At 52.5% G+C, this 23,786-nt stretch overlaps 1 protein-coding gene across 7 annotated transcripts in view; it reads right to left on the bottom strand.

Annotated features, from left to right (window-relative positions):
• Nucleotides 1-5,109: 5,109 nt before the first annotated feature.
• The window catches only part of NRF1 (nuclear respiratory factor 1), a 75,944-nt gene continuing 57,267 nt past the window's right edge, over nucleotides 5,110-23,786 (bottom strand). For 5 of the 7 annotated variants that reach the window (XM_049813724.1, XM_049813726.1, XM_049813721.1 and 2 more), the window contains 2 exons: nucleotides 20,498-20,554; nucleotides 5,110-8,466 (listed from right to left, as the gene is read on the bottom strand). In XM_049813724.1, the coding sequence (XP_049669681.1) occupies nucleotides 8,303-8,466; nucleotides 20,498-20,554 (221 nt within the window). In that variant the 3' untranslated portion in view covers nucleotides 5,110-8,302. The remainder of the gene's footprint in view (nucleotides 8,467-20,497; nucleotides 20,555-23,786) is intronic. The other 2 variants (XM_049813723.1, XM_049813728.1) reach the window with 1 other exon arrangement.

The following is a 23,786-nucleotide window of genomic DNA, read 5'->3' as shown; positions in this document are numbered from 1 at the left end:
CGTCTCTGTCCCAATCTCCATCTCCGTCTCTGTCCCCGTCTCCATCTCCGTCTCCGTCCCCATCTTTATCCCTGTCCCCATCCCTGTCCTCATCTCCATCTCCGTCTCCGTCCCCATCTTTATCCCTGTCCCCATCCCTGTCCTCGTCTCCATCCCCATGCCTGTCTCCATCCCTGTCTCCATTCCCGTCCCTCTACCCATCTCCATTCCCATCGCTGTCTCCATCCTCATCCCTGTCTCCGTCCCCATCCCTGTCTCTGTCCCTGTCCCCATCTTCCCTTCCTTGTCCCCATCCCCATCTCATTCCCCATCCCCATCCCATCCCCATCCCCACCCAAGCTCTCCCCAGCCGCCCGCCGGCGATGCCGACGGAGGGGGGGACCTGCGGCCTCACGAATCGGGGTGTCGAGCGTGGGTGGGCGCCCTCACCCACCGCACCCCACGGCGGGGAAGACGTCGGCAGCGGCCGTGGCCCGGAGCCGCCGCCGTCCCTTGTCCCTTGCCGTGGGCAGAGGCAGCGGCTGAGCACCATCTTGGTGCTGTCGGTGCCACGAGCATCCCCAGGCGACGCCGGTGGCCTTGCGGGGTCAGGGACCTTTTTTTGCCCCGTCCGGCCCCAAAACGGAGCTCAGGGACCAGGGGAACCCCCCCACATCCCCAAGCCGAAGGTCTCGGGCCTTGCGGCGGAGCCCTTGGAGGGGGTTGCCGAGAGCGGGGCCGGGGGGGGGCCCCGGGGAGGGGGTGGCCAGCATCCGCAATGCGGCAGCTCCCAACGTCATGAGCCGGGGTGCGGCGGCTCCGCAGAGGGGCAGGCTCAGCCCCGGGGCCGGCGTGGTCCTGGGCTGCCGCAGTGGCCTTGGGCGGAGGCAGGGGGACAAAGCTTTGGGGGGGGGGGGGGGGGATCACCCCCAAAAGCTGCCAACCCCCCCCCCCACACCCTCACCCCTAGGCGGGTGGGATGCGGCACCCACAGACTTTGGGGTGCGGAGGGGGTGGGGTTGGGGGGGGGTGGGATGTCAACGGGGAAGGGCCAAATCCTGCCTGGCGCGGTGCCGGGGCCACGCGGGCCGGCCGACGGCGGGGATTAGGCGAAGCCGTCGCTTTCAAAGTCACGCCAAGGATGGCGGAGGGCTCGGCCTCGCCCGACGTCGTGTGTCCCCCCCACCCCAGGGACCGGTGTCCCCAAACCACCGTGGCGGTGTCCCCCCAGGTGAGGACGGTGCCGCGGCCTCGGTGGGGGGGGTCCCTTCCTTTTGGGCTGCTTGGCTGAGCGCCGCGGGGCTTTGGGGGGGACCGCCCAAGGCTTTTGGGGTGCTTTGCTGGGGGGTGAGGGCTTTGCTGATGGATCCTGCAAGGCGGATGCGGGTGGTGGGGGGGACACACGTCTGTCCCCGCCGGCGTTAATTCCTCCACGCGCAACGTTCCCCAAATCATCGGGATGGGCGAGCCGAGCAAGCGCCGCTGCTTGTCTTCAGCCCCCAAATTCGAGGCCGAACGGGGTGCGAGGGGTCTGTCGCTGCGTCCTCGAGGGTTGGGGCGGGGGGGGTCAGCTCCCGCCGATGGATTCGGGGCACCCCGAGCTCATCCTGGGGCCGCTCGGCTCGTTGGGGCCTCGGCTTTGCTGACACAAAGGAGACTTTGTGCCTTCCTCCTCCTCCGCCGCCGCCGCCATGGCCGCTGGGGCCGGTGTCGCATCCAGCCGGGGGGTTTGCAGCCAGCCTGGGGGGGGACTTTGCAACCATCCGAGGGGTTCGCAAGCTTTTGGGGAGATTTGCAGCCATCCAGTGGGTTTGCAGCCTCTTGAGGGGGTCTGCAACTTTCTAGGGGGTTTGTGACCATTTGGAGGGTCTGCAACCATTCGGAGGGGTTGCAATGTTTGGGGAGGTGGGGGGGGGGCTGCGGCCGTCCAGGGGGCTTGCAGACATCCAGAAGGTTGCAACCTTCTGGGGGGATTTGCAGCCATTTGGAAGGTCTGCACCCATCCATGGGATTTGCAGCCATCCAGGGGGTTTGCAGCCTTTTGCAAATATTTGGAGGGCTTGCGGTGTTCTGGGGGGGGGGGGGGCCTTGCAGCCATCCAAGGGTGTTGCAACCGTTTTAGGGGGTTTGCAACCATTTGGAGGATGCGCAGCCGTCAAGAGGGTTTGCAAGCTTTTGGGGGGGGGGGGGTTGCAGCCATCTGTGGGGTTTGCAAGCTTTTGGGCGCCTTGCAACTGTTTAGGGGGGGTTGCAACCGATTAAGGGGTTTGCAGTCTCTTGGAGGGGGTTGCAACCATTTGGAAGGTGTTCTAGCTATCCAGGGGGTTTGCAGCCTTTTGGGGGATTTGCAGCATTTTGGGAGGCGGGGAGGGAGTTGCAGCCACCTGGATAGTTTGCAACCATGCAGGGGGCTTTGCAACCACTTGGAGGGTTTGCGACCTTTTGGGGGGGTGCGCAACCATCCAGGGGCTTTGCAACCATCTGGGGTTTGTGACCGTTTTGGGGGTTTGCGACCGTTTGGGGGGTTTGGAGCCATCCTGGGGTGGGGGGGTTTGCAGCCCTCCAGCAGCATCTGCTCCCTGCAGACCCGAGGCCGAGACACCCGCGTAACCTCGCAAAGGCGGCGGCTGGGAAACGGCTTCCAACGCCAGGTCCCGGCATCGCCTCGGCCCCATCCCGCTGCGGCGCATCCCCGAAAATCCCCAGCGCTTGACCAGCCGAGCTGGGGACCGGATTTTCCCCATCTTTCCCGGAGTGGCGGCATCAGGGCGAGCATCTCCCTTCACTTGACGGTTCCCGAAGCATTTTTGCCGGTCGATAATAGTTTATTCTCATTTTTTTCCATCACTGTTTCGAGGCTGGAGACCAGGCTGGAGGCGTTTGGCTCTGGCTTATGGAGGATATGGGGGTGGAAATTAAGGAAAAAAAAAAAAAAGGAAGGTGCGAGCTCGCTACTCCTGTTCTGTGTATGGCACTGGTAGAATTCACTGTGCAACCCCGCGGTCAGTGAATTACCATAGGGCCATAAACAGAGCAGAGAAAGACCCGCGAGCCCTGCGGGGCCGTCACCGACGTCGCCTGGCCCGTTTTGGCACTAGCACATTTTTGCTTTTATTTGTAGCTTTCGAGCAATTATGTGTAGTGCCAATATGGGAGAAGGTGGAGAGAGCAGCGCCGGGGTTGGGGACGGATGAGCATCGGTGCTGGGGAGGTGGTTTCAGCAGGGTGGGGGGTGCTGGGAGTGAGGGATGCTGCCGGGGATGGGAAAGTGGAAACCACCCTGAAATTGCTGGGGTGATGGAGGGATGTCCGACAGATCCCATCTGGGGGTGCCATTGGGGGGGGTGTCCATCCCAACGTGGTGTCCCAGCCCGTGGAGGCATCTTGGCCAGGCCGTGTCCCCCGTGGTGGCCATCACGAGCGGGATGGGACAAACCCCCCCTTCTTGTCCCCTCCTGGATCCACGGGGGTGGCATCTCCCCCTGGTTAAGCCAAGCATCCTCACGGGGGGAATCTGCTGAGGCTGCATACGGAGCTTTCTGGCTGGATGGGTGAATTTTTTTTTTTTTTTTCCCTATTTTTTGCAGCTTTCCAGGCCTGGCATCGCGGCCGCGTGTCATTCCCGACCCCCCACCTCCCCTCCGACCCCATCCCCACGCCGGGGCCTGGCTGCTGAGTCGGTGCCGGTGGTGCCAGCAGTGCCCGGCCCCGGGGCTGCCTTTGGCAATGGTAGAACTCACACTGGTGCGGTAGCAGGATCCGGTGGTTCTAGACTTGCCAACTACAGCCCCGGGGAACCGCTGCGGACATGGGCCCCTGGCACCCATGGGTGCAACCGGCCACCCTGTGCATCCCCCTCCCCTCTCCCAGGGCTCTGCTGCTGGGCTGGGAGGGTGCTCGTGGGGGTCCTGCTCCGTCCAGTATGGACTGGGGGGGGGATGCGGTGGGTGTCTGTGCACATGCAGTATGGGGGGACGGTGAAGGTGAGCCCCCCTCACACTCCAAGGAGAGGATCTGGCATTCCAGGGTGTCTCCCTGGGGGGGGGGGGGCAGAACAGGGACCTGCTGGATACCGGTCATTGGAGCAGCGCAGCCGTGTGTCCCCGCGTGACTCCGGGCGTTAAGGGCTGATCTGGCCCCACGATGTGGTCAGGGCAGCTGGGGGGGGGGGCGGGGATTAGGTGGCCAATTCCTACCCCCCCGGCCCTGGATCCTGCCTCTGGCCCTGGATCTGGCCCCGACACAGCCCCCAGTTTCTGGGAAGTGGTGGTGGTGGGGAAACTGAGGCACCAGTGAAGCAGCTTGTGGTGGCAGCTGCCTCATGTCCCCTGCTTGCCCCGGGTGCAGGAGGGATGGTGACAGGTTTTAGGAGGGGGACGGGGGATGGCATGGGAAGGGGCAGCTCTGGGCTGACATGTTGGAGGGGGAGGGGGGGGGGGCTGTGCACACCCCCATCACCTCCCCATCAGGCCCAGGGCGGCTGGTTGGGATATGTAGGGCAGCGCTGGGTGATTACGGGGCTTTCGGCGTAAGCCCGCGGAGATTGGATCACGCTGGATTAGGCTGCACACTCAAATCATCCTCCCTGCGCCGGGGGGGTGAGGAGGGACGGACGGGGGTCCCCATCACCCTCCTGGGGCTGGTGAAGGGTGGTGGTGGGGGGGCACAGTCTGTCCGTGTGTCTGTTCATTCATCCATCTGTCCAGTCAACCCAGCTAGCAATCCAGCCACCCATCCTTTGTCTGTACAGCCATCCTTCCCTCTGTCTGTCCAGCCATTGAACCATCCGTCTGCCCATCCAGCCGTCCACCCATCCATCCATCGCTCCATCTACCAGTCCATCCGTTTGTCCATCCATCCGGCCAGCTATCCATCCACCCACCAGTCTGTCCGTCCGTCCATCCATCCGTCCATTCATCTGTCCAACCAGCCATTTATCCATCTACCAGTCAGTCTGTCCTTCCATCCCTCCCTCCCAAGGGGGGAGCAGGGGCGGAGCATCCTTCCCAAGCCCCACCCCTGGTAGGCCACACCCACACAATAAGCTCCACCCCTCCCAACAGGCTCCACCCCCAGCAGTCACCCAAAGAGGAGCTGGTGCCCCCAGGACACCCCCCCCCCCCCCCCCCCCCAGTAACCCACATCCCATTGAGAGTCACCCCAAGATCCCCCCTCCCCATCCTGCCCCCCCCCCAGCTGCAGCAGCCGGGGTTATCCTGAGCACCCAGCAGCGCTTTTGGGGTCAAAGCCTGCAATTTGGGGTCAAAGCCTGCAATATTTGGCGTCCACCCTGGGCAGAGCAGCGTTAGGATGGAGGAGGGCAGAGGCAGTAAACTCAGCTGGGCCAGACATGGGACCCCACACTCTGGGACCCCCCCAATGCCCAGGGACCCCCCACCCCATAGCGCCCAGGCTGGGGAGGGGAGCAGGATCTGGCCCCACCAGCCTCTCCCCAGCTGGGAAATCCAAAGCGAAGCTTGCTGGGGGTGCTGGGGCGAGCGCGAGCCACCCCAGCGGGAGGCCCCGACCTGCTTATTAAAGACCGATTAGCAAAGATTAAAGCCTCACGGCAGCGTCTGCCAGGCCGAGCTGCCCCCACCCCTGGACGTGCTGCGGGATCCGGGGCTCCTTCAGGGCACCCCAGCCTGGCCAGGGATGTCCTGGGGTCCCCGGACCCCCCCCCGGATCTCCCTCCCAGCAAATGCAGCATCTTTCCTGTCTGAGGACATCGAGCTTGGCCGGAGATCTGCTCCCAGCTTGGCCGGGGATACCCACGAGCACCCCACGGGTGCTCCGCTAAAGCAGCCACATTTGTCCTTTCCGTCCTTCTGTCCGTCTGTCTGTCCTTCCAGCCTTCCTCCGCTCTTTTTCTTGCCCCAGGTTACGAGAAGCCCGCAGGATTCACCGCGCCGGAGCCGGGGCTGCAACCATCCTGCGCCGGCGTTCAAATAAAGCTGCTGAAACCCATCGCTGCGCTTCCCTGCTCCTCCTTGGGTTTGCGTCCCAAATAACGCACCCCGGTTTGCTGGGACCCCGTGGGGGACGGCGCTTGGGCTCGGCCGTGGCTGCTGCAGCTGAAAATGGAAGAATTCAACCCAAAGGCTGGCTCAGCCCCTGGGTGGGAGCACAGGGGAATGTTGGAGCACCCCCGTGGTTTCTACCCGGCCCCAGGTTGCTGCTGGAGGAGTAAAAAGGAATGAGATAAATTGCACAAAGGAAGAATTAAGCCCCAAAATCATCCCGGCCGTGACCAGCTCCAACGTCGTGGCAGGGCAGAGCAGAGCTGGCGTGGGAAGGGCTGGGGGGTGCAGGACCAAGCCCCAAAACACCGATCGGGTAGGGAGGGATGGCAAGATACACCAAACCCCCCCAAAAATAGCCCAAAACAGGAGAGCCGGACGCAGGGGTAGACACATTTGTAACAATTTATTGAATGAGGCAATAATAGACACTGGGAAAACAAGGGGGGGTCCATGCTCTGCTACTTGCCTGGTTTTTGTTGTTTTGGAGGGGTGGGAGGGCAGGGGGGAAACCTCTCGGACTAAAAGAACGTCATTTCATCGCCAAAGAAACACTGACTTGAAAGCCACCGACATCTTCACAACAACAATAAAAAAATAATAATTAAAAAAGAAAATAATAATAACAAATTGGAGAACCAGGACTGTTTCTATGGAAAGATCTCCCTCCCCTCGTTAAAGTACAGAAGAAATGTATACAAAGAACATTTGATATTTTTCCATATAAAACAAGTAAATACAAGAATCTGAAAACTTCCTCGAAGGCGGAGCGAGACGTGGAGAACTTTGTTAATGGCCACTTGGAATTAATAAAAAAACAAACAAACAAAAACCCCAACCCCCCCCAAATTAAATACCATGCACAACTGCACGCGCGGCGGGGCTGTGGCTGATGGAGGGTTCGGCCGGGCGCTGCGGCTGGGATGCCAGGGTTTGGCCCACGGGGAGGTCAAAGTAAAATTTGCTCTCACAAAACACCCCCAAGGCCTTTTTATTTTTTTTAAACCCTCCTGGAAAGGTTTTGGGGTGATGGGGATTAAAAGTCCCCCCCCCAGAGCTGTGCTAGGAGATGCACGTAGGGCAGGACCGGGGTGGGGGGGTGGTTTGGGGGGTGCAGAGGGGTCCCCGAAGGGAAGGGTCTGCGCTCGGCTCCCCTCCCCGCTACCTTCAAGTGAAGCTTTTCTTACGGGAACCAGACTCTCTGGGGACGGGCAGGGGAGGATGCGGGGTCCTGGGGGACGGCAGCGGGGACCGGGATGAACCCGAGGCAGCTCTTTGGCAAGGGAACTCCTGGGAAGGTGGTGAGCGAGCGGGGCGGGATGCAGCCAGAGCCCCTCTAGAGGCGTTTCCACTCCGGTCTAGATCCACAAAAACAGGAAATAATAATAATAATAACAATAATAATAATAATAGAGAAGAAAAAAAAAAAAAAAGAAGAGATCTAAAATGGCAGGTACGTTTCGAGAGCAGAGAAATAAGAACAGGTCTCCAGTGTGCACCAAGGGGAGCCGAGCGGAGCACGGCCGGGATTCTCCGCAGCGGCGCTTACGGTCGTCAAAGGCAGAGGTGGCCTCGCTCGCCAGCGCGGGGAGGGCGGCAGTCGCGTTGGCTCCTGGAAGAGCGTTATCCCTTCAAGAGGTTGCCACCCTCCTGCAGTCACACATGCATTTATTTTTTTTTTTCCCAGGAGAGGAGCCTTTTCTGAACTCTTTTCCTTTTTTTTTTTTTTGTTTGTTGGTTTTTTTGTGTGTTTTTGTTTTGTTTTTTTAATACAAAAGTCCACGTTAAAATCTTTGAAACCTAATTAGCCAAGTGCGGACGGCGGAAGCCGTGCCCGGGAGCTGCCACGGAGGAAGGTGCCGGCACAACCCGGGAACGGCGGCGATGTTTCTGGAGCGGTTTTGGCCGAGGGTGTCTGTGCTCCCCTCGCCATGCCTTGGCCCCCCCCCAGGCCTCACCCTGCTCGATCCCATGTAGGGGGGGGGATTGGGAGCTAAAGGGTTGCTTTGCTTTGTTTTGTTTTCTTTTACATCTCCTTGGAATGAAAGTCCCGTCACAATTTGGCTTCTCACTCCTATGAGAGCAGAGTGGCGCTATAAAAATGCACTTAACACACATCCTCTGCTAGTATTTTTTTTTTCTTTTTTTTTTTTTCCTTTAAAAAAAAAAAAAAAAAGGTTAACAAAACCTTTGCTTCCAAAGCTGGGAGACTCAATGCCACCTGATTGCATCTCTGGAGAGGCGTAAAAAAATTATTCGCATAAGAGACGAGGAAAATCACCACGATCCTGCTCTGGGCATCGTCACTGTTCCAAGGTCACCACTTCCACTGCCTGCCCGTCCATGGTGACGGTACTGTCGGCTATCCTCGTAGTAACGGGTGCCATTGCCACCTGAACGGGGCCGTTCCCTTGGGCCAGGCTGGTCACCACAGTCTGGTACATGCTGACGGGGATCTGGACGAGACCTGAAGAGACAAAAATAAAAATAAAAAAAAAAAAAAAATAGGAGCGGGGTTGGGAGGGAAGGAGCGGAGCGAGATGAGCACGAGGGACGAGGCTGGTATGGCCACGTGCCGTGGTCTCCAGGGGTTTGGGGGCTGCATTTGTGTTGGTTTGTTGGGAGAGATGATCCTTTGGATTGTCAGAGTACTCCTGCCTGGAGTCCTGCGTCCAGCTCTGGGGTCCTCAGCACAGGGCAGACATGGACCTGTTGGAGCGGGTCCAGAGGAGGGCTACAAAAACGATCAGAGGGATGGAACACCTCTCCTGTGAGGAAAGGCTGAGAAAGTTGGGGTTGTTCAGCCTGGAGAAGAGAGGGCTCTGGGGAGACCTTCTAGCAGCCTTCCAGTACTTAAAGGGGGCTTATAAGAAAGATGGGGACAAACTTTTTAGCAGGGGCTGTAGCGACAGGACAAGGGGTAATGGCTTTAAACTAAAAGAGGGGAGATTCAGGCTAGAAGCAAGGAACAAATTTTGTATGATGAGGGTGGGGAAACACTGGCCCAGGTTGCCCAGAGAGGTAGTCGATGCCCCGTCCCTGGAAACATCCAAGGTCAGGTTGGACGGGGCTCTGAGCAACCTGATCCAGTTGAAGATGTCCCTGCTCATTGCAGAGGGGCGGGACTAGATGACGTTTAAAGGTCCCTTCCAACCCAAACCATTCCATGTTTCTACGATTCTATGCACGGAAAGCCGGCAATCAGGAGAGACCTGCCTCCCACCCGGCAGCGTCCATGCTGGTGTAATTATTTGCGGCTTGGTGGTCTTGCTGTGCCGGACTCACCCACCGTGGTGCTCCGTGGGATGGGAGCAGGGATGGGATGGGGCAGGGTTGGGTGGGAGGATGGTGAGCTCAGCCCGCACCGCGGGGCTGTCTGGCCACAGGGAGAGAGAATAAGGTTAAGGATGAAAGAAATAAGAAACTTTTGGAGGAGGAACCCAAAGCAGATGCTGGGATGGTACAGCAGGTACCCGTACAGCCAACCCTGTCAGGCCGTGTTTTGCTGGAAGCAGGGATTGCTCCCACATATTTCTCCCACAGCCATGAGCGTGCCATCACACAGCCCGGCCGTGGTCACCCACAGATGAGGAATGCACTTCTGAAACACATTTTTCTACTTGACTGGCCCAGAATTGGGAACCTTGGGGCTGAGGAAGGGATAAATTTGGCTTCTCCCCATTGTGACTCATCCACCCTCTGTAACTCAAACACCTTCCCACTTTTGTGGCACGTGAGAAGGATCCTGTGGTGGTGCAGACCACCTGTCCTGTCCATGACCCCCGGTACAGCCACCGGCCTCTCTCAAACACGACTGACTTCCTCCAGCTCACTCTCCATCCCAGTTGGGTCCTTCTGCCTTCGCAGGGAGATGGGTAAAGGGCAGCGTGGGACTAGCGAGCCCTGGCCAAGCCATACTGGCTCCAGGCACTGGCTATAGGCACTCACGCATGTATATATATGACATATAACGAAGATAAAGGAAAGCAAACTAAGTTTCTCAGCCCTTCCTCAATCATGGATGGGTCCAGCAAAGTAGGAAATATCATCTTCCCAAGGGTGCCTCTGCTAGAGAAAGGGATCAGATGCCTCCGAGCTGAAGGTGGAGCTGGCAAAGATTCAGGCACGTTTTTGGCCACGGAGGAAAGCACCTCTGTGGCAAATGGTGAGTCCTGGTTAGCTAGGTAACACCAGCCAAGGTGACAACAAAACAACGAGGCCCGTGAGGATATTGTGATGTGAATGATGAGAAGAGGTGGAAAAAACAGCAAGGAGCACTGGTACTGCTTGATACAGCTGGGCAGGGCAAGGGGAACGGCAAATCCCGCAGGCTGGCAAGATAAACTTCATCTTCCTACTCTGATACTATCTCTGCCTGTACCCACCACTGCCTTTGGCTTGGCAAAGCACGATTTAGACAAGTGAGCCTGTAAACGCTACCTTGTACATGACATTTCTGAAACTACCTGCACCTCTGTTGGGGAAAAAGCCTTCAGAGGTCAACAAATCCTTCCAGCCAGCAGCACAGGATGGCCAGCCCCTGAAACAGCATTTAAATGGTTTGAGACAGCAGGTTCCTGACCCAGGCCTTCCCAAAAAAGCAGTACAATCTCTTTTGATTCAGGTTTCTGTGGCAGAGAGCAGACTTCTGTCCCGCCAAGGGCACTTGTTTAATAACATGAGGCGGCAGAGCGCAGCTTGGTGTCCTCAGATAACTTACTGTACAGACAGGAAAGCTTAGGAGTTAATCGTGCTGACCAGGTGGGTGACCCCAGCAGAGCACAGTGTGCTTTGCAGTCCTTTAACATCCCTCCTCTTGGGATCTCAAAGCGCTCTGCGGGTAGGAAAGTTCCGTGATCCCCCAGCCAAAAGGCTGACCCATGCCAGAAGGGTTACATCCATGTTTGTCCAGTTCACAGCCCAACGAAGGAATTGCTTTCCTGGTGCGATGGTTCAACACAGACTGCTATGAACAGTGTGGAGTCAGGAGAAGGTACAAAGCTCCCAGGGTGCTTTCTCACAGATGAGAGTTTTAGGCAACAAAACACTGAAATAAGAGCTCATGCTCAGCCCTCTTGAAGAAAATCTCCTATCAGACCCTTTAAGGAAACGTAGCGCATCCCAGTCTAAGAAGGTGCTGGCACAGAGCTGGAGATCTGGCCTGGGATGCACCTAAAATCCCTGCTCCAGACCAAAAACCCAGCTAAGCCCTCTAGGTTACCAGGGTTGCTAACCCAAAGTAGACTGCTGGAGCTCTCAAATGACAGCCTACTACCCATGGCCAACCCAAAGACCAGTCACCACTACCCTCATGGACCACAGAGCATGCAACATTAAAAGCCTGATCCCTCCATGCTGTGCAAACATGCATGTTGGCCAGGGTAGGGCTGCTGCCAAAGACGGGTGCTATCAAAAGATGGTGAGACGTGAAGACCCAACCGAGGTCATCTTTGGAAAGGATGAGTTCACGTCACCTAAGATTTGGCCAAGGCTGGCCACATCTTGGAGCGCACGGAAGAGCAGGGAAGTCTCTGTGAGAGATGGCGACGCACAGATCCCTTTCTGCATGGGATTAAACTAAATCGCCTCAGCATCTGACGTAGCGGCCTTCCTGCCAGGGGTGGTAACAAACCAAAGGAGGAGAGGGCTGGAAAGTCTGCTGTGCATTAAAGCAGAGATGATCGCCCTTGGGAGAGAGACGATTAAACTACTGAGATACTGTAATCAGGTCTAGGATTGGCCCTCCGCTGCATCTGCTCAGACCTGCACCCTGATTAGCCCTAATCTAGCTGGCATATGTTAATCTAAAGCATGGATTTCAGACCCTTTCAATTGTATTAAAAACAGGAAATCCATTAGACAAAAAAAAAAAAAAAACAACAACTTCTCGAGTCTTTGAAAAATACCTATCTGCAAAGAAAGTGGAGCCGTGCCAGGATGCTCTGCAAGGAACGGGGCACGCAGGGAGAGCCCCAGCTGAGTCAGGGAGGAGGGATCCCGTCGGATACCGCACGCAGCTCAGACTAGCTCCTGCCTGGGGAGGGACAAGAGCAGAGGTGATGAATCACGCACCGAATGGCGCAGACCACGGCTGTGGGCTCCCGGCAAGCTGGAAGATGCAGCTGGGCTGTGCGTTTGCTTCCCCTTTGTGAAGCCACCCAAAAAGCTGCTCTGGAAGGAATGGTGGGCAAGACACAAAGCCCAGGCACTTCTGTCCCTCTGTGAATCACCCGTTCCTGGTCACCAACCTCATCTACCTGCCAGCACCTCCCATCCTCGGCAGGGACGAAGAGCCAGCTCCAGCCAGCTTGCTTGCTCCAGCTTTGGTGGAGCTTGCTGTGTCCTGCAAGGACATCTACGCTGGGAGAGAGCAGGCACCGAGGTCCTGCCTCTCACTTACCTGCAGCATGCCAGGGAAAGACTTTTTTTGGTGGAGGATCAGCTGGCTTTGCTAGGAAGGAGGCTATGGCATGGCCAGCATCACCTGACAGCCATGGAGGGAAAGGGGTCAGGACATGAGGGTGGCCAAGGGAGAAGGAGAGCTGTGGCAGGCCTTAGGGGTTGAGATGGCCACCATGAATCAAAGGATTAGAGTCAATCGACTCCAAGACGGCTGCAGCTGTACTCTAATGCCTGGTCAGATGACATTAGTGGCTGCTGGGGGACTGTGACAGGCTGTAGGAGATAATGAAACTCCTGCTGTTTCAGCAGAGAAGAGGTTACAGCTTACAGAAGAAGAAGGGTAAGATTTAGGCTCTACCTGCAACCAGAGCCACAGGATTCAGAGGCAAAAAGTCATGGGATGGCTGATAGAGACATCTTACCTGGCCCAGAGGGCAGATCAGCAGCAGCATAAGAACAACTGTTTTGATCCTAAATTGCAGATGACTGCATTAAACCACCACAAAGGGCTCTGGGGGAGAAGGTCGGGTGGGTGGGATGATTCAGTGCCCTGGGAATTGGTGTCGAGGCTCAGCAGTGCCCTGGACATCCAGGACAGTCGATGCTCAGGGGACCAGGGTCATCAGTGCCAGTCTCTGCCTTGCTTTAACACCTCTGCAGCCTGAGATCAAAGCAAGCAGAGCACGAGGAAGAGATACTACCAGTCTCCACTGTTGGGCACATTCCCAGTCCTTCAGGATCTGGAATACTGTCCTACTCAGGGACACACGACATGCTGGTTTTTTCCCCAGTACCTTAGGCTGAGTCCATTCCGCAAGGTGCATCCTTATCTCCTGTTCTGTGTCTGGTAGTTTACAGTGGCTCAGGCCATCTGCTAATGTGCTTGAAGTACACAGATAGCTAACTAGCCAAGCAGATCCACTCTTCAGTGCCCCAATTCCACGAACTAGTTATTTCCTGACCATAGATGAGGTGAGGTCTACACTACCCTGCCTGTTGATACAGCCCATCAGTGAGGAAACCGTAACAGCCCAAGGCAACCTTGCACAAAGGTCTGTCTGAAGCGGGACTGTAAGCATCAAGTTGTGATTTGGCAGCAGATGGTGTGAAGAGCCTTGCTGCCGTATGTCCTGTGAGTGTTTGGTATGCTCCCGTTACGGCAGTAGCGTGAGTTTTCAGCTGGACAGTGAGGTTCTGCAAGCCTTGAAACGCACCCTGGACTAGAAAGGTCTTCACTGATACCAAGACAGGAGTTGCCACAACAACCTGTATGGACAATGTGGACATTCAATGTAACACTTCTGAAAGCTTAATCCTCATGTTAAATGCTCAGACATGCAGAATGGCTGGGAGAAACTGAACAGTGTGTAATCTCGAGGGACCTCTCTCAGCTACCAGTCACTCATTGAGTGGGAGATGTCCTCTTCCCAGCTGAGATGGGCTCCTCCGGTGAATGTGCTGGCATGGCCCTCTCCACCATGGAAAGGCTGAACGGCAGGACATCACACGTAACGTTTTCTGCATGGAGCTCAAGCAGGAACACAGGAGCAAAGTCCTGAAGGGTCAGGAGACAGGAACCAGCCCCATTCTTGACCAGACAACAGCAACCACTGTCATCATGTTGACCATCAACTCAAGAAAGGAAACAGCCTCCTCTTCTTTCATAAAGTGCAAAATCCTCTTTGGTAGCGTCAACTACAACAGAGAGCTGCTCTCCTGCCAAAGCAAACTCCTGTGAGCACAGAACGGGAGGGTTGTGAGCAAGCAGAAGGCAAATGGAGAAGCATTACCATTTGGTTCCTGCATCAGGGAACCAGAAGTCTCAAGCAATGCTCAGCCCTGCTCTGTGATACTTAGCCAGCCTAACCCCAACAAGAGGGGTAAGGGGAGATGGTACAAACCTTTTCAACACACGCTCAGGTGTGTTGAAAGGTGAAGGAGGAATCTGAGAGGGGTACTGTTAACAGAGGTGAGTTTATGGTTGTAAAAGCTGTGAAGCCACAAGAAACACTGCTCTGAGTGCTGAGCATGGAGGAGTAAGGGGCACAGGTCTGGAGCCATGAAGTAGCACGGAAGTATTGTTCTTGGGATTTCTTTTATGGGGCAAACCAAAAAATGCACAATGACTTCAGCGATCACCTTGGAGCCCTTGATAGAGCATCATCTGGTTTTTAGCTAGGCAACATAGTCTTATTAAAAAAACAGGACCTCAGCTGAGAGCTGCGTGTCCCCTTCCAAAAGGAGCCTAAAACTCGCTTCAAATCATCAGAAGCCATGAGCCACGGTCAGCCGCAGCCGGTCCTGCTCTTGGGGATCCACTGGCACTAGAAGCACACTCAGCACTATGGAGAGAAAGCACATCCGATGCAGTGGATGCCAAAGTTGAAACAACTTGTTCTGTTCTCTTGGACACTGAAGGGGTTAAGTGCTGAAAGCTGTCCAGTTTGTCGTTTGCTTTGAACATCTGCAAGCACTGCAGAGTCAGAAGACCACTGTAAGAGGCCTTAAGTCTCTCAGACCCCTGCTAGAACTCTGAACGCCTTACAGTGCTCACACCAACAATGGAGAAGGCTAAAAAGAACGAATTTTTCCATTGGACTTTCTTGGCCATTGACCTCCAACTCATTCAGAGGACTTTGCTTGCTTCAGTCTTTGCAGCTAGCACTGAGGGGAAACTAGTAGAAACTTTGCTTAGCATGATCCTGCCACAGTATTTCACCGCAGATATTCCTGCAATTTCTTTTTCCCCTCCTCCAGAGGCATGGGGCTGAGCAGTCCAACCAAAATTCCTGTGCTCAGGAATGCACTACAGGGCCCCCGCACACAGGTCAGCAGATACCATCTCATTGCTACATTTCGTTCAGAGCCAAAGGCAGCTTTTGAAGACATGATGGAAGAATTCTCGTAGACAATTCAAAATGACCAGTGTGCAGATTTTAATGCACAAAAATCAAGCAGGGAAATGCATCGCTAGAGGACCTCTGTACAACAAAACGTTTGCCCTCAGCAGGCAGCACAGTGAAAGGGCACTGGGCATGTTTTGGACTGTATACCTAGGATTGCCTGTAAATACATCAAGACTGATGCAGATAAGCAGTGAATAACCTCATCGTCTTTTCCACAGTGGGACAGAGTAAGATATGAGCTTGAAGTGCAGCATGGAAAGCTGGCCTAGATATTAAGCGGGTGGGGGGGAACAGACAGCTAAACATAAGGTTAGTGAAGCTCTGGAGCAAAGTCTCCATCACTGGAGGTCTTTTGGAGCCAGCTAAGATAACGCTGGCTCAGGCAAGGGGCTGGTGTAAGCGATCACTTGAATTTCTTGCAGCCTGGTATGTGAACAAGATTTTACAGGCTCCATTTTCTGGAAAAAAATCTTTGGTCCACTGATGGTAGAGTCACCAACAAGCAAATCTGAGACAGCCCTAGCACATACTGGACAAATCCGTTGGCTCTAGATGTATTTCTTGACAGGAAACTTGGTTCGTAGTCAATCACAGGATATACCTCATTCTCCCAGCCATGTGTAATTTCTTTTAGCAACGTGGCAAAACAGAAAGGACTCTGCTACACTTCACCGCTACCAGTTTTAAAAAGGACAGTCATGCAAACAGGATATTGAGTAGCTCTGTCCAGCTGTCTGCAGTCTCATACGTGTTCTGGCCTACGTCGTTGCCTACAATAAAGGTAGCACAACCACCAGTACTTAAATAACTGCAGAGCAACTGTGTCCTTCAACTGAATCCTGGAGTAAAGAGCATTCCTATCCTCACCAAGACAGATAACTGCAGTGCTGGAGACTACCCGGTGTGTTACTGCTAACACAAAAGAGCACTGTTCAGCATGAACATTAAAAGCTCCCACAACAGATTTTTATTAAATCCACATTGCTTTGCATGGGAACCTGGCTTGCCAAGATTTCCAGAAATTATCATCTTGACCACCTCCCTTTCGGGGGACTGACTCGAGAGGCCTTCAAGAGGGGGGAAGGACAGGCAATGGGCATGAGCATGTATTTTCAGAAAAACAAAACATCTCTGTAACAAGTTCAGATCACACCAGCTAAAATGAGTGCTCTCGAAGTCACACTACCCTGAAAAATCCTCTGACCGTGGAGCAGAAACATCCGCAAACTAAACGTGTCCCTTAAGATATGAGGTGTTGACATGACACCATGGATGGGATTTCACCCAAAGTCAACTGCAGAAATCAAGCATTTCAGGAATCCTATCACACTCAATGGTGACAAAGGAAGCAGAAGACATCTCTTAACACAGGCACCTACTTTAAGATAAGACGAACTGTCTTCTGAAAGCATGCCCCCCTCTCTCTCTCTGCTCCCCCCCCCTCCCCCCCCCCCCCCCCCCCCCGCCCCGCCACTGCTAAAGCATCAATGACTAATTCAAATTAGATGTCTCTTAGGACAAGATGATAATTGGAAGGATTTTCACCATCAGAAATGGCTTACTGACAAATCACAAAAAGCCCAGGCAGTGATTTAAGCTCTGAGAACTTTCTAGGCACAAAAGAGTCACAGCTCTTCCCTATACATCCTCTGTGCCATTCATTTCAAAACACAAAAATTGTTCTACCAAATGATAATTTGAAAAAAGCTGCAGTCTTTATTCTGCTTGTTGACCGCAAGCATACCTCAAGATCATCCATCATCTGTCTTTTCAAGAGCCGCTCCGGTCAAAACCACAACAAAGAGAAATGTAACAAGGCACCTGAAGTTTTGATAGCAAAGTTGAGTCACAGCAGCTCGCAGACGGAGCACTAACCCGAGTGTGGCAATCTAGCAATAGCCTTGACTTTTGCTTAAAGAGAAGATAAGCACAGGAGACAAAACAAGATGCAATGTTTCCATCAACAACTGCATGGGATGTAGGAAGGACAGCCCTGGAGCCACTATTTCCTTCTCTGCATCCACCCCATCTTCATGATCACATCTCAGTCTCTCAAACTGTCCCTGGGCATCACCTACCTGCTTAATATTGTCAGTGACTTCTTTCCTTAGCCTTGGCTCCTCTTGTTCTGTTTCAATGAGCTTTCCTTCTCCACTCGTTCAGAGCAATGGGAGCTGCTGTCTTTGTGACCCATAAAGCCTGGTAGATCTGGGACCTCCAGCCCTACACCATCAGACAGGCACGGCCCAGGATGCAACACCATGCTTATACGGCTCATTCTTCCTCCCACTCATTTAGCTTCAACAAAGACTGCTAGATGCTTGGTATTTTGCATCAAGGTGTTGTTTTAAAACCCAAGTTTGGATGTTTGGTTTTTATTTATTCCCAAGTCTCAGTCGGAGACCAACCTTCCTTCTCTAGCTGTGAGAGGACAGCTCGTTGCACTAGTATCTTTGATACATTTCTATTTTCTTCCTCTCCACCAGGAGGGAACGGTCACAGCTTAGCCAAGATCTGCAACGCCTTTGGCTTAATCTCCCTTATTTCTTGCTCTTTTACCTTGCCTCTATGGCAGATGAAGGCAATCCATCCTCAGAAAGGGACCACTCAGTTACTTGTGGCTCCTTTCAGCAGACCATGGTGGGGCAGGTGTGTCTGCACCTCCCACTTTGTTTGATATACAATCCAAGAGAATACACAAACTCAGTCTTCATCCCAGAGAGATGACCTAGAGGACACTACTCTTCCTTGTCAAATGACTAACAAGATCCCTGAAGATGATTCCAGAGCTTTTGGGGGTTTTGAGTTTTGGAGGTTTGTTTTGGTTTGGGGTTTTTTTTAGAGTTCTTTTTAAGTTGCAGTACTTTGAGACAAAAACACTGGGGCTGGGATTCCTGATTTACAGGAGACCGTGTTGCTGGGACGGCCCAGCCTACCAGGTGACATAGAGACAGAGGCTCAGCTATGCTCATGGAATTATCTCCTCTGAAGCCCCAGCATTTCCACGGAAAGAGGAAGACCCTAGTGAGCCAACCTGATACCCAGACTCTTCCCTGGCACAGCAAAGACCCACAGTCTTCAAGCAGTGGTGACAAACGTCTCCTTCACCGATGACACTTCCCAACTGCCATGCACCTCTGTCTTTGCAGCCCTTTCCTGACATACCAGAAGTCTTCCACCTGCAATCATCTGCACTGAGGACAGTAACATAAGGAAAAACTGGCAATTATTGGAAATGATTAATCTGAAATCCCAGGTCTTCCGTTTCATCCCCATTTTGATGGAGCTGAAAACTCCCATGAAAAGGGTGCTGGGGAAAGAAGGCAAAGCAGCAGTCTGTTATCCTGACGGTGGATCAGCTGCACGCCTTCAGCCCCTGTGTCTTACATAAGGTTACCTGTCCTTCCTTCTCCCCTTCATGGGGTGTTGAGGGTGAACTTAGAGCCTAATAGCAGGACCGGGACATCATCTGAGGCCGAATAAAGCTGTATCTGTTCAAGCTCAGTTCCTACCCAGACCTCACACACCAGTGCTGGGTCCCCAGGGTAAGTCACTCTAAACCCAAGCCAATCTGGTGTGTAGGAGAGGTGACAAACACGTGAGGAGTGTATGTGTCTACCTGTGAAAAGAAAGCTTTTTTACCGGACTCCACAGATGAAAGCTTAGTGAATAACCCTTCTAAGCTTCCTTGATCGGCTGGCTTTGCTGTGGAGTGAAGGGCACACCTGATAAGATTAGCAGTCTATCATGGTCAATCAAGTATACAGGAAACATAGTTAAAAATAGAGAAAGTACAGCAACTCCTAATGTCTGCTCCAGTTGGGATTCGCTTTTCTTACAATTTGTTTTCTGTTAATAAAAAAGATGGAGTAGATGATAGGTGTTACCAGTGCCAGGCTTCTCAGAAAGTAAAGACAGGAAACACCTAAGTATAAATTAGAGTCTGCTCCTCTTATGAGGAATCAGATATTAAACCAATGATGGCAGGCGGGCAATATAGCACCTTAAAGTTTCTGGACAATCACCTAATAGGATCCCTGTTATATTTTGCCATAAATACTTTACTGACTTGCCTGCTATGCTATTAACATCCACAGGGGCTCTCCAGAGGAAGAATTACCTGTTGAGACTGATTCTTATCCTACCTTTAAAAACAGCCTGTAGGGTCCTGTATTTTCTATATGGTTTTATTAAAGGCTGTTGTGAGAATGAAGGCAGGGTACCATCTAAAATTGATAAAATGTTACATTACTTGAATGACAAAAGTCCATTTTAGAATAAAGTCATTTGAATTGAATTTTTTTTTTAAAGCATTGAAATGTCACATATTCTCATGAAGCAGATAATTATTTGGCAGAGTTTCTGCAGGAACAACACTCTGGGCACTCTTGCAAATCATAAATAGTGTGCAGGGGGAATACAGTTGCATATCAAAAGACAGATGTGTCCACGGTCCAGAAGAAGCTGGTGGACTTTAGCCAGCAGAAGTGTCAGCGGTCACATACACACACACAAGCTCTTGTATCTACCCTCCTGTGCTGTGTGACACAGGGGACAGCCTACTTCTTTACTTAGGTTTCTGCTACAATGTTCGGCCTCTCATTTCTTAAAGCTGATGGGTGCTGAAAGTGTATTTATTGGGTTTCCTCTCCTTTGCATTGTGGCTTTGACTCTGCATCGTGCCCATGACCTTTCAAAAGCCAAATTTTACAAATCCAAAAATCACAACATCCCCACAACCCCATTCATCACCACAGTACCGCTGCTTGAGTGTTACTAAAATACAGGCTCTGAGCCCAGCTCTGTCCTGCTCCTCACTAATTCTTTACTTAGGTAACAATTATGAGAGAGAGCTCGGCTTGCATAAGGCTAACAGGATTGGGCTGCAAGATATTAGCACACCCCAGAGGCATGTGCATCTCTACCCTGCAGCCCAAAGAGTGTCCAGGCACAGAGCAGAGGGTGAGACAGCCATTACAAGATGCCTGGATGTAAATATATATCTGACGTCTGATATCTTCCCCTTGAAAGTGTGAAAGGAGGAGGAAAAAAAGAAGAAAAAAGACAGATAGATATAGCCCCTTTAACCCCAAGAAACACCACATAGGCAGGAACCTAAAGGAACAAGTGGCAATACTGACAACAGCCCAATCCCATTATTCCAAACTACCACCACAAAAATCCACTCACCTGATGAACTCTCTGCTAGGCTCCACTTGTAACCTGAATAGTCTGCTGCTAGGAAGCCTGACAATAAAATGCAAGTGTAAAAGGCTGAACAAAGGCCAAATACTACAGTTGGGGGTGGGGTGGTGGGGGAGGATTAAGTGGGGTAATTAATATATTCACAGGAAATACATCTTTTTGCTTACTAGGTGAATTAAAAAATTCAATGCCCACATATGAGGAGAAAATTCAATGTCCACATATGAGTAACACCCCAATATTAGGCACAGTATCCTAAATATTTCTACCTCTACACAGAACATTATGTGCATAAGTGGGAGGTAGAGTAAGTGGGAGGCACATATCAGATAATTCCAGACATTTGTACTCTATTTTACAAATATTTAGATGAATGGCTTAATTGGACCAGAGAGGCCCAATGAGAAACGGCTGCACAGAAGTGAGAGTAGTAAAATCCATCTTGGAGAAGCTAAGGCCACCTCCAGTAAATCTCTCCACTGTTCCCTGAGTAGAGGGATGAGAAATGAATGAGAAGCAGAAATGGCTGCCAAAGTGGCATTTCTACGTATCCCAAGAGCACGAGGCTAGAAAGTTCATGAAATCCAGGCGCTCGGCCTCATTGGTCTCTGAAAGGAGCTCAATGTGTTTTTAAGGCTACGACAGACTCGGATCTCAATGAGTTTCACAAGTTCGTACGCTGCGCGATAGATCACATGTGAACACGGACATTAGCATATACTACAGAGCATTTAGTACATGGAGATATAAAGCAGCTATTGTTCTGGCAGTAAGGTAATACGTAACCAGATAGTCTCTGGCTTCATCTAAAAAACATTTTCCCAGCATTTCTCTAACTTGTTCAGTGGGAGCCTCTTTGCTACAACAGAGTGCACATTCATGGCCAACGATCCGGTCCAAAGTGATGGGGTCTCTCCCCCAGTGCCCCACTCCTGCCCCTGCGCCTCTTTGCTGGGAGAAATCGTGCTCTTAACCCAAGAGAGGTGACATCAACTCACAGCCAAGCAAGGTACACAACTTTTGGAGGAGGACAATGCCTTGGGAAGGCGTTCAAAGCTTTACCTTGCAGATATGGAAAGCTGCAACTCTGGTGTCTCTGCTGAAGCCCTACCTTACGCTAGTGTCCGCACTAGCTACAAGGAGGTAAGCACTCTTCCTTTTTCCTTGGGGGAAAAAAGGGCTAGACACACACCTTAAGGGTCCTTTTCTTCTCTTCTTCAAAGCATACCCTTCAAACCTAGCTATAAAAGCATCCCTGCTACAAACCAGCAAACATCCTCGTTGCAACGGTGTGAAGTGTCACAGTGCTTTGGTGTCTGCAGCCTGTCTTCTTTATAGGACAAGGGACCCATTTGGCACAGATCCCCCCGCCCTCCCCCAATGTAGGACCTGGCCCATCCTTAGCAAGGTAAGCAATAAATCACAGCAAATACATGACTCAGACATGGAACTTATCATGCAAAGAGCAAGTTTTTACAGTCTACATTCCTCCTTTTTTTCGTACACCACCGTCTTCCACTGCCTGGGCTGCGCAGCAGGTGGGATGGGTTCCTACCTCTCTCTCCGGAGAGTACTTATTCTTGGTATGCTACTGCCTCTGGCAGATTCCTCCCTTTTAAACTCTGCACAGCTGTTGATTAAAAAAAAAAAAAAAAAAAAAAAAAGGCTTGGGCCCTGGCCTGGTGACTGAAGGCACAGAACATTTGTGCATCCAGGCAGAGCCCGAGCCACACAGGCTAGGTGGTCGGAAGCCTCTTTGCACAGCAAGACAAGGCAATGATGGGTGCAGGGAGAGAAATCACCATTTGCTTTGCAGTAAGCAGGGGTCTTCCCGGTGTTTTTCCCCTGTGGGTCTCATCTGGGGTGCACAGGGGCCCGCAAAGGGGAGACTCATGGCACACGGACCCGCACGGACAAAAACTGCAAAAAGAATCAAGCAGCCGCTTGTATAACAGCCTGTTCTGTCGCTTCCCGGGGCAGGACAGAACAGGTTGGAAAACGCTTCCTGAGAGCGAAAGGAGCTGCGGTGGCTGGAGAATCCCTTCTGCTTTGCATCTGTTGTGGATGATTCAGACCGGAGTCCCGCTCACTGGCTGCGGGAACGACCGCTCTGGCTCAGACCGCAGGTCCGCCTGGACCAGAAGCAAGAAGGCACAACTCTGATGGCAGCAAATAAGCAGAAAGTCTAAAACCCGGCCAAATTCAAGTCTTGTTAATTTGCTGCGGGACTTCAAACCTTGTGACACTTAACTCGTATTTGGAACTGCGACTTGGACCCTTTTTTGCAAAGAAAACGTACCAGGAACCTCTGAGAAGATTTGGCCGAGGACATCATAATGCATCTGCAGGTTAGAGCAACAGGAAACAACCATGGGCCAAATTCATTGATAGCGTATAATTGAACATAAACACCCCTGTCTGCTGATCCCTGTGACTTCAAAGGAATTGAACATACTATATTTATGCCAGCAATAAAACTCAGCTTCCATTAGCTGTATGTTCACCATTTAAATGCAGTGGTCCTGTCGTGCACACACCAATTAGAGTCCCCTAATGCTTGGGAGTACAAAGCTTTTTTTTTTTTTTTGATGGAAAGGGGTGGAAGGGAAGAGATCAGCCGGCTCAGGGGAATAGCAGAGAGCCTTTCACTGTGAGGTCTTGTGTTCAAATCTGTCATAGGCCAGTGGTAACAGATGGCCACTTCTGAAGGCTGTTCTGTAGCTTACATGAAATGAGGGTTTGTCTCAAGCCACTGGTGGACAACTTACTGAAGCCACAAACACACTGCTGGTGGTTTCTGGCAGAGATGGTAGAGAAACCAAGGGATTACACGGGTACAAAGCAACTGCTGCTTACCTGATCAAAGGCACCTCCTTCCTGGAGGGAACAGAGGCAAATTGCTGGCAGCTTATGGCTGCCACTGCCTGCACAGTGGAGGAACCTCTGGCTCCACAAGCCTGGATCTCGGTCTGAGAGTGCCTGCTTTAGCTGTCATTGGCTCCTTCGGCTTGTCAGCACCAGTCCCTGTTCACTGAACTTTCCTTCGGACACGCTTGAGGTTTTGAAAATTAACATCATAGGGGAAAAATGGAGATGAGGAAGTTCAAGGATCTGTGGCAACAAGGAGGCAAACCCACAGGGAGCGAAAATTTGCTACGATCTGTAAGCTGGGTATGGGAATAACAAATAATATCATGATTAATTTTAAACCAATTCCAAGCTAGTGCTCCCCCAGTCTTTCCCTTCTCAGAGTCTGCGTCTTCTCCAGGGCACG

This window comes from Accipiter gentilis, chromosome 11, assembly GCF_929443795.1.
Source record: "Accipiter gentilis chromosome 11, bAccGen1.1, whole genome shotgun sequence".
Taxonomy (NCBI): domain Eukaryota; kingdom Metazoa; phylum Chordata; class Aves; order Accipitriformes; family Accipitridae; genus Astur; species Astur gentilis.
This window is presented reverse-complemented; position numbering and strand designations above follow the sequence as displayed.